At 37.6% G+C, this 11,184-nt stretch overlaps 1 protein-coding gene and 1 pseudogene across 1 annotated transcript; both read right to left on the reverse strand.

Annotated features, from left to right (window-relative positions):
• LOC113056503 (serine/threonine-protein phosphatase CPPED1-like) overlaps window positions 1-3,578 on the reverse strand; it is a 20,847-nt pseudogene extending 17,269 nt beyond the window's left edge.
• On the reverse strand, window positions 2,855-8,830 carry LOC113056266 (uncharacterized). Its single transcript, XM_026222899.1, has 14 exons — window positions 8,476-8,830; window positions 8,176-8,274; window positions 7,674-8,045; window positions 7,421-7,522; window positions 6,743-6,975; window positions 6,027-6,193; window positions 5,834-5,927; window positions 5,387-5,731; window positions 5,172-5,289; window positions 4,614-4,705; window positions 4,216-4,330; window positions 3,695-3,963; window positions 3,383-3,556; window positions 2,855-3,297 (listed from the first exon to the last, which is right to left on the reverse strand). The coding sequence occupies exons 1-12, from the start codon at window positions 8,630-8,632 to the stop codon at window positions 3,866-3,868; spliced, it is 1,992 nt and encodes a 663-aa protein (XP_026078684.1). The 5' UTR covers window positions 8,633-8,830; the 3' UTR covers window positions 2,855-3,297; window positions 3,383-3,556; window positions 3,695-3,865.
• Between the last annotated feature and the right edge of the window lie 2,354 nt (window positions 8,831-11,184).

The raw sequence follows: 11,184 nt of genomic DNA on the forward strand, positions 1-11,184 counted from the left end.
ATTTTTTGGTGGAATTTTTTTATTAAATGTTACAAATCTCCAAAAAAGTGTTTAGATAAACATTATATGCTAAATTAATTGTTCATGTTTAGTGATGTTTTTATCAGGTGGTGGATAAGTTGTATTTACAATGTCATTAAGTGAATCATTAAGTAGGAATTAGGACTGTCAGTGAATAGTTTTTTTAATCTTAATAATTACATGCTTTTCTCATTAATCTAATTGGTCACAAATAATTCTTTATCAAAATGTGTTAAATCTCTAAATGCCCCAAACAAACATTTAAAAGATGAATTGTCCTTTTAGCAGTGACATTGTTGAATAGACAAAACATATAAAGTGGCCTTTAAAAACTTTAACGTTGTATGTTTTAATTCTAGGACTCTCCTCATTAATTCAACGCATTCTTGTATTCTGTCTGGAATATATTTCTAGCCTCTCCATCACATCTTGCTCTTTAAAGGGATAGTTTACCCAAAAATTAATATTCTCTCACTTTTTACTTAACCTCTGTCATTCCAGATGTTCATGACTTTCTTTCTTCACATGAACACAAGCAAGATTTTTTGTCCATATAATGCAAGGGGACAGGACCACTTCAGAAACCACACGAAGGGAACATGACGGTAAAGATTTAAATATTGTTATTTGTATTTTTCTTACATATGCCTATAGTTTCACTTCAGAAGACAGTGATTCATTAATGGGGTTGCATGGTCTGTCATATTTTCTTTGTGTATAGTTTTTCAAGTGTCATTTTTGGATTTCCCATACACTTGCATTATATAAAGAGAAATGATTTTTACACAATTTAAACACTTAGTTTGTGTTCATCTGATAAATAAAAGTCATATAGGATGGCATGAGGGTTGAAATGATGGAGTTTCCTTTTAATCCCTTTCCGTTTTATTTGTATTTTTCAGTGTTCCGCTGTTTCATTTTAATTGTTGTTGTTGAACTAAATATACATGTTTGACCTGTGCCATTGCATTTTTCGTTCTCTAATTAATTGAAGAAAACTTGGTACTTCACTGAGTAAAATTTTTGCTACCTTTTATACAATTCTCTGCCAAGTATGAGCTCTAATTTACACCTACCTCAATTAAAAAAAAGTAAATTAATTGCTCTAAGCTGCAGTCGTGTGCAATAGCTTCATGATATAAGCGTGCTGTGTGAGATTGCAAGATTGGCTTTGGATTGTGTTTCAAATCTGGCTACATCTTACTTTGTTGTGTTTAATATGTGGGTGTATGAATAAACATAATACTTTTAAGTCTTAGCTGTGAAGCATTTGAACTCAAGGCATTCCCTCTGGGGACCATAAAAGAAGGATATTGCTGCAAAGTGGACTTCATGATATGTAAAAATTAAAACACTTGCCATAGGACTAATAGCAAGCACATCACTGGGAAAAGGTCTCAGCCTCAACAGTAACATATGTGAGTCTGAGAGAATACATTACTCCTGATTTGAATTACTGACCTCTGCTCTGAATCTTGAACCCAGTAATGTTTTGAAGGCTACACACACAGTACCAGCTTTTATAGAAAGCTTTGGACCTTAGCTGTCATGCAGATATGGTGTCCATGTTTAACCGTAAACACTGTCAAATATGGTAATAAGCTATTTTGACCTAACGATTACATTTTTAAATCTGATGACACCAGTGTGTTCCCCATCCTTCCACCCCCCCCCCCCCCAAAAAGGGTAAATCCAAAATTCTACATTGCCAACTTCTGCTTATGAGGAAAATATCACTATATTTTAAAAATACAGCTTCCACTAGAAACGCACCACAGAACACAAGTTACAAGGCTAGTGTTATTTGTAGTTCTTCCGGGCTGGGATGGGTGCACTGCTGTGAATGGGCTTCAACTACACTCAAAAAGTTCAAACTGAGCAAAGTGTTGTTGCTGGTGACAAAACCGTTGACTAAATATGTACATTGAAGCTATACTGGCGTTGAAGACCCCCTGGCCTGCATTGCAGGATATGGGACTCACATGTGACCCACTCTGCCCACATTGTAGTGTTCTGTCTTACAGCATACTGTAATGTTTTACCAATAATAAGACTGAAATTATATTATTAAAATAATGTATTGAATACCTTGAAAACATCTACATAAATATTGATAGATTTAGCCATATTATCTTTTGAATAAATGTTATCTGTGTATCCATGTGAGATAGGCAACTCTGGTCCTGGAGGGCCACTATCCTGCAGAGTTTAGCTTCAGCCCTCAGAAAAACTCACCTGCCTGTATCTATCTAGTAATCCCGAAACACTGATTGCCTTGTTCAGGTGTGTTTAATTAGGGTTGGAGCTAAACTCTGCAGGATAGTGGCCCTCCAGGACCGGAGTTGCCTATCCCTGATGTAAGATGTATCTAGGAATTGGAAAAATTGTCATGATGAAAGCATATTAAAGCATGAAAGCATTTATTAGCTTATACAATCACAAAAACAACATACATAACTCAGACACATAACAAAAATCACAAATGTAAAAAGTGAAGAGCATGTCAAGTGAATACAAAGACCTGGTAGGGAATGACCCTGTGATAAATGATGGGCAGCTGTGGAGTGATTTGCAGTGGTGGTAGTGCAAAGTAACAGTGCAGGGATTTCATCAGTGCAAAACTTTGCTATTTCATATGACTATGGAAAAAAGAGTCTGAGCATAATAGTACTGCTTAACAAAAAGAACACAAAGAAGTTAAAATAGATAGAACAACAGAAACTTATAAATATATATATATATATATATATATATATATATATATATATATATATATATATATATATATATATATATATATATATATATATATATTTAAAAGAAAAGTCAAATGGATAGTGGATACTAGACAATAGACAAAGTGATGTAATGGTTGGCGCAGGGTGAGACTCATGCCCCTAATCTTCTCTATGAAATTGAGTTGCTGGTTTGCCCTGGGGACAAAGGACCTCCTCAATGTTGAGCATGACAGAAGACTGCTACTTAACTCCAGCTCCATGCCAAACACAGAACCAGCTTTCCTTACCAACCTGTCCCAGCAGCCCTCCCCAGCACACAACAGCAGAAAAAAGGACTCTGGCCATGTTTAATCTTGCTCAGAGTCACTACTGGTATCGTATTCCTCAGAATGACTATCAAAGTTAATTTCTGTTTCAGTCAGAACTTGAACATAAAATGTCTTTGCATGCTTTGCCAGGCTGTTGCTTGCTTGCTTGTTCTTCAATGTCAAGCTCTTTAGACCTCGGATACCATCTTGAAGCAGGCCCCACGTTTCACCTTACATGTTAAAACACATTGAGCCTTTATTAATTAGAAACATTCAGAAATATTGTAATGTATGCCAATAATAACAAATACATACCTGATGTCACATTAGCAAGCTGGGATGACATCTGCTTCAAGGTGTCTGCACGGGAGCAAAGAGACTTCCAATGCTTGTTCATCTCTGCAATAAGAATCCTCTTCTCCTCCTCAAGTCTCCTTACTGCCATCACAATGTCGAACGCCTTCCTCTTTGTCCTTAGATCTACAGAGTCTGGAATACATGGATGAAACATAAGTCGGTTGTATTTAAGATTAGTGTTTAAAGATTTTCAGGGGTTAAAATCGAGGCATGACAGATTTTGTCCCACTATGTGACTATTTCACACAGTCAACAGAATTGTGTACATACCACCGTGGGTAAGCTGCCATGGCCAAACAATCTCGTCACATAGAATGGTGTCCAATGTCAGTTTTTCTGCATTAGGAACCAAGGTGTTATATTTTTCCACTACAGAATTTAAGATTTTTTTTTTCCTCCCTGATCTTTCGGCGGATTTGGGCACGTCCTTTGCATCCGTCACTATCCTTGTAAAGGGGACTTCCTCTTAACACTTGCCACCAGCTCCTCAATTCGGCTGGCAACAGCGGCAACATCAGCATCATTTGGGGATGTTGTTGCTGAGAGGAAGAAATTAAGAAATAAGAAATATGCTTCTTGATTCAATGAAAAAAGTTATTTGTTGTGTATGAGCAAAATCCAAAACCCTTTTATATTTTTCTGTAACTGAGAGGCTACAATAGTATCTAAGGTTGAGTATAGTTAGGCTAGTTAGGTTCTTTATTGTCTGCAATTGTTGGAATTGCAGCCAAGATAAGTCAGAAGTGATACATCAAGCACCATATCAAACAGTATAAAACAGTATCTCCTACCTTCTGCCCACTCATTGATATCAATGATCCACCTCTCCAGTTGATTGTCAGAGACGTCCATTTCTGTTTTCATGGCCTCCAGGTTATGCAACTGGCATTGCAGGGCTATTGTGGCCTTCAAACATAAATGACATTGAGGGAAACGCCTACCATTTTGACTATTGTTGATAAGGATTGTGAAGTACCTTCACTATTACATAACTAATAAAATATACAGTATATTCTTATATACATGGACTATCAATATATGTGATATGAACATGTAATATTGTATATCAAGACACTAAAAAATACAACTGACACGACACATACAACCATCCGTACATTTAATATATATTGAAGAATATCTGGGCAAGTGTTGTCTATATTTTTGCATTAGGGAAAACTGGTGTCTTTACCTTCCGATATCGGCGGGCAAGGGTAGAAGCCAAGTTGTCAAACTTTTGTTGGTTCCAGTGCATGGCCATGATTGTCAGCATGTCAATGCGTCCTGCAAAAATAAAAAAATATGAGATTTTCACCCTTCTTTCCAGTAGCAGTAGGAGAAGAAAATGTGCAGACTTGAATCACAAACTTTTGAGACATAATAACTTACAGTACAGTACTATGGTACTAATCTGCTGTCTTGTGCCATTTGATTACTGTCCCATGAAAGGGTGAGGTAATTGCACAGGACAGGGAAGACAAAGCATGAAACAGTGATGCAGGACAGTATTTAAATGGCATAGAGCACTATGGCAGGACAGTAGGTGAATGGTACTCTGATGTGTTTTTATTTTCGAACTGCCCTACCTTATTATCCTTACATCAAATAAAATAGGATGATGGTCTTGTAATCGATCCATCCATTTGTGTTTAATATATTCAGATATTTATATTTTCAGAGTCAGCATATATGCATAAGCTCAAAGTGGCTCACCAGTGTAATCAGGATCAAAATTTACTGGTTCCCTTACCCGCTTTTGACATGTGCTTTGTCGTAACAGCAGTCCTCGAGAGGAAGGCGTTGCACTGCTCCACCTCTTCGCCAAGAGTCGAACCAGCCCCCTCCTGATATGCTCCACTCCATTTTACCTTTAAAAAAAAAAAAAAAAAAACTAAACCTAAGTGGCAACAATCTTATGCAGGATTTCAGGGAAAGAAAATGTAATGGACAATCATTTTTTCTTACCTCACATTTGAAATCATGAGCTTTGGCATGAAAAACAGAAAGAAATGGCCTCATGTTGAGGAGATCCTGAAGCTCAGGGCATTTCTCTGTCACTCTCTGGAGGTAAGGCCAGTACTTGCATGCCACATCCATTGCAAAAAATGTAACTGGCTTACAGGCCATTTGCTTTTGGAGGTACAGGGGGTAGGCAAAGATTTCGCCCCTGAACATATTGAGGGCACGAAGGAGAACCCCATGACGACATACAGCAAGTTCCAGGCCCTCCTCATCTGTTTTTCCTGAGGACTTCTGAGACGTTTCACGAGCCGCTGACCATTGCCCTCCACAGACACCTCTTCCAGAGACCTAAAACATGGAACATGGTTAACAGTCCAAACTTGTTCAAACAAAGTGCTCTGTAGGACTTGGTGTTTTATGGGTAAATATAGTGAAGTTGTGCAAGTGTACATGACTGGTTGAGGTATGGACGTAGTCCACGAATCTTGCGACGTCATCATCATTCGCGATGAACACGCCATCAAAGATGGCTTTTTCCTCCGATCTAAATAAAAGAGATACATGTTAAGTTTAAATATTCATATGATTTTCAATTCACAGCAGTTAGTTTCAAAGTAATGGACCATCCATGCACACACAGTACCTAGCTGCACTCTTGAATCTGTAGTGCTTACGGTTTCCATCAACGGATACTGCAAGCATGTCTGGGCAGTTAAAGTGGTCCTCCTGGCATAATTTGTCCACTTCGAATCGGACAGCTTCCCACTCCAAGAAGCTTTTCCGGAAGCTGTCTGCTGTGATGTTTCCATTCTGTTTCAAAGAAGAGTTCAGTAAAAGAGAACAAAGGAGAACAGTAAAACGGATCAAATACATTTTGGAATGTTTGTACTACATATCAAAGGAAATAAACAATGTGTAGACTTCACTCATACACTATACACTGATGTATTTGGGGGACCTGGCCATTAAAAATACAGGATATTGTTTGACATTCAGTCTAAATCTATACACAAAGAGAGCAACAACAGCTTCCATATTGTTCCATATAGCCTGTGCTATGTTTGGGCCATTAATCCAAGGGAACACTTCTGGGATCAGGAAATAAAATTGAGGAGATGTCAAAGTCTGTAGCCAATGGAGTTGAAGTTGAGATCTTCAGAATGACCTGGGCTTTTTTTTTTCAGAAATGTCTCAGTGCAAACTGCTGATAAGAGAACATGAGTTTATGGTTGTTTATAAAGGGTCTAAATTTAACAATTTGTTTCCTAAACAGTGTAAATGTTCATGTGTACTATCATCACCATAATGCCCTCATAGTATAATTTATGGATTTACGCAATTATTACCACAAATACTTACACGGCCAAAGCGAACAGTGCGTTGATCCAGCATTCTAAGAAATGCTTGGCTAGATATCCCTGGTGCTGCCATCTTCAGCTCTTCAAAAGAAAAAAGGACATCTGTTGCATACACAGTTGAATAGTGAGAAGTGGCCGGCCAGTAGTCATTACGGATCAGGTCATCCACTCCAGGACTCCAAGTGGCTTCACATGCTTTGCATCTAATCTGAGGCAATCTGAGATCATATCGCCCTGGAAAAAGGAAATATATACACAACGTTAAGTCTGACAGACCAAAGTGTGTCATTCTGACAACTGATATGGGAACCTGTGACTAAGGTGAATCAGGAGGACACTTCTACAAACATTTTGTAAGGCACTCTATTGGAAGTCATACTTTTGTCAGGCAAATTAACTATCCCCATTCAAACAAAGGTTAATTGTTTTCCATCACATACTTGGGCCCATCCAATCTAAATGAACACACAACCTATTGAAACCTCTAGATTTGCAGCCATGATAAAGAAAATTTCTTGCACAATGTAACATGTATGAATTTAACATATTCATGATCCGTATATGTGCATAATTGTGATGAGGGAGTATACAAGGTGTGATCAGCAAATAGCTGTGGGTGAAATTCTGCAGACACTTCTACAGAAGTGACCCCCACCCAAACCTAGTAAGTTCTTCTTACCATTCATTGTAACCACAACTATGGACTGTCCTGCGATGACACTGGACGATACTCGTTGACAACCGCATATTGTCTCTGGCATCTCCAAAGGTACAAGACGCTCTTGAAAAAAAAAAAAAACACATGGATAAGCATTAAAGAATAACATTTATTTACTGGCAACTATTTTAAACAAGATGTACTTGACGGCTTCTTCGACCTATCAGTTTTTCAGTCAAGTCTAAGAATGTGACTTTTAAGAACTACAACTTACCACACTGGGTTAGAACCCTCTCCACAACACAAGTTGTGGGAGGCAATGGATTAAAGAATGCATGGGTAATCGAATCCCTGTTGTGGAACACGTGACCTCGGTGGACCCTGACATCACACTGGCCACAGAGGAATGGGTGTGGTCGGCAGTCACAACAACGGATAACGGCTGGACCATTTCCACAATGTTGGCAGATCCGTTTTGCCACATGTTGTCGAGCCACCATGGTGTTGACCAGTCGGGGTCTCTCTTTCTCCCACCACCCTGATATGAGGCTCTTTCGGGTCAACCAGTCTGTTGAGGCTTGAAGTGCCGTTTCATCCTCATGTATGTCCTCAAACAATGAGCTTTTAAGCTCTTGAAGGAAGGACTCTGTTAAAACAAGGCAAAATATTTAAAAACAGTAGTTTATTATAATAAAAGAGAATAGCATTGAACAATGGCCAATTTATAATAAATGAACATACTGTTTGAACCAGTGAAGTCAAAATAAATAACACACCTGCAGTAATGGAAAGAAAGTCACTGGTCATTTCCGCACTGGTTTCCGGAGCCCTGATATGAGAGACACCAGTCTTTCGACTCTGGCTGTGACTGGGACCTGATGTAGCAACATTTTTTTTTACTTTTTACACTCAATGACACAAACTTTACCTGATGCTAGACACAGGTACGTAATAATAACCTCAGATATGTTCTAATTCAGACCCATGACTTGATCATGTTGTATACCATTCCAAGATGCAAAACTAGATCTGCAGTCTACATATTAATTAACATTAATGTAATAAAAAAATTGTACCTGCTTGTTTCCGGGATGATCTGGGCCTGCTGTAAATAATGTTTCCATCACTGTCCCTCTTAATCCACCTAACATCTTGCTTGCTGTTTGATGGCTGGCTGGTGGATGGATTACGGGTGGAAGGCTGACTGGTGGATGGTTCTGCTTCCTGGTGCATGCTAATGAGCTGTTGAACCTGCAGAGGAAGAGAAGAACAAATAAAAAAATAATAGATCACCAAACTACATATTATAATATGAATAACTAACGTTACTAGGCTAAGATGTAAAGTAAATGCTGCTCTGGTTGATAAGTTACATGCAATCACAATATCATAAAAAAAATGAATGATTTTAAAAAGAAGTCATTGTGTGACTACATATTATACATACTACATATTATAATATATATATATATATATATATATATATATATATATATATATATATATATATATATATATATCGTATATCGTATATATATATATATATATATATATATATATATATATATATATATATATATATATCCCCCAATAATCCATTAATAAGCATTTACACGTTCAAAATAAGTTTATTAATAGAATTTATATACATATATACACACACACACACACACACACACACACACACACACACACCATGTTTTTTAATATATATAAACTCGTAATTGTATTAATTTTGGACGTTTAAATGCCTATTCATTTCTCTTGCTTATTAGACTGTTGTAAGTGACTTACCGTGGTGGAATCGCGCTGGGCATGGGCAATGGTTTCTGTGATGGTCGCGCACAGTGACGCGCTGCACAAAATTGCGCCAAAATATAAATCATAATGAAAAAGTACAGTCTTAATATTTTATATCCTCGCTCAAAATTTTAAAGGGGTCAGCAGAAATGTCTAAGGAAACATGGGTATATGTTAGCAATTACATTTTAACACATCACGCCCCAGAATGCATCCATCTCTTTGCCAAAGGATATGTCCATATTAAGTAATATAAACATTTCCGCAGCAGGCTATTTATCACAACTTCATAATTAGTATTGAGATGAAAGGTCTATAAAAGTATGCTATTGGTATTTTTTTGTTGTTGAGGTGTTTTTTTTATTTATTTATTTTTTTGGTCGCAAAAAAAAAAAAAAAACCCAACAAAGCAGGCTCACTATATACTATAAGCCATTGCAAATATACCATCGACAATTAAAAATATCCCACTTAAATTAAGGCATGTTTAAGCCTACAGCAAATATGCAGTCCTGCAATTATGCCATTTTAATGTAGCCCAAAATTATATTAAAAAAGAAAAAAGGCGTGATTCCGATTTAGAACAGGGTTTCTGCTCCAATAAAATATATGGTCACTTCACCAATTAATGATTGTAACAGTATTTGCGCAGCATGCTACTGCAAAATACATTAACATAATATTAGCAGCATTAAAATTAATCGCCTGAAACCATACTTTCCAGCGCAGAAAAACCGCTAGATGGATAAGCCAGGTTCGTCAAAATCCAAAGATGAGGGATTTGCATTCAAATATCGGACGACCCTCCTCTACGTTGTCAAGTGACGAATAGGGGGTACCCTCAACGTTGCTTATGGACGTGAGGGGGAAATGACCAAACGGCAGTATGTGACGAATAGGGGTGAGACTGTGTTGGCTTTTTCAACATCAAAAAAATACTGTTACCACCACCTCTTTATTTATTTGTGCTTTTCTGATTTCATCTTCTAAACACACCACTGCATCCATAGTACTCCCTCCTCTCCTAAATCCACTTTGGCATTCAGTCACCACAATACACATTAATCTCTCATTTACCTTTTTTTTTTTTTTACCATTCCTTCAACTGCTGCAGCTTTAATTACATAGCATAGGGGGAGGGGCTACCAGACTTCAAGCTGATGACAAAATAAACATAACTCATACACTACATGGTTGAGTACATAGTGCACAAGTACATGGTGTATGAGTGCATTGTGTATAGTGTGTCATTTGGGACGCAGCTATTGACAAGTAGTAAAGCATTTAAATACATTTTCATTTTCAGTTTGGGTAATAAGATAGCTTACATTTCATTATGTGCGTTTTAAATATTTTGCCTTCAACTGAGAAAAGGCTTAAACTTCAGATTACCCTTCTAATCTCATACACTAAATGGTACATCACACAGTGCATAGTCTAAGTGCATAGAGAATAGTGCAACTTTTGACTGTGAAATGTGTTTAATAATAGAATGTATTCATGCACTGAGCTCAAATAATTAACTTGAGGGGGAGTGACTGTGAGGAATGACCGGTCTGCTTTGAAATTGAGTGGTGTTCTGTCCATGGACTTCTCAGGTCATCATGAATTCGCCATAATGTACACAAAGGACAGACCCGGCAAACCCAAACAAGTTTGTTAGGTTGAACTGGGAACATTTATCCAGATGATCTTTTACTACCACCAATGGAGAAAATACTACATTATACCAAGGAAGCTGAGGACATGGGAGTCCAATTAGGCCCTGTTTAAAGCCTCTTTTGTGAAGGGGACCGCTAGAAACTTGAAACTGGGGCTGGAAAGATTCTGGTGCCTGTTGTGGCAGGAACCAGAGAACACATTGCTAGAAACCAATGGTAAGGGAGCTTGTCAGGCAAAAGGAGAAGGTGTTTTGGAATTGGAGGTCACTGAGTCGAAAAATTCAGAAGAGAGTGAAGGCTGAAAAAAAGGGGATAAGAAAATGT

Source organism: Carassius auratus, chromosome 37 (assembly GCF_003368295.1).
Source record: "Carassius auratus strain Wakin chromosome 37, ASM336829v1, whole genome shotgun sequence".
NCBI lineage: Eukaryota > Metazoa > Chordata > Actinopteri > Cypriniformes > Cyprinidae > Carassius > Carassius auratus.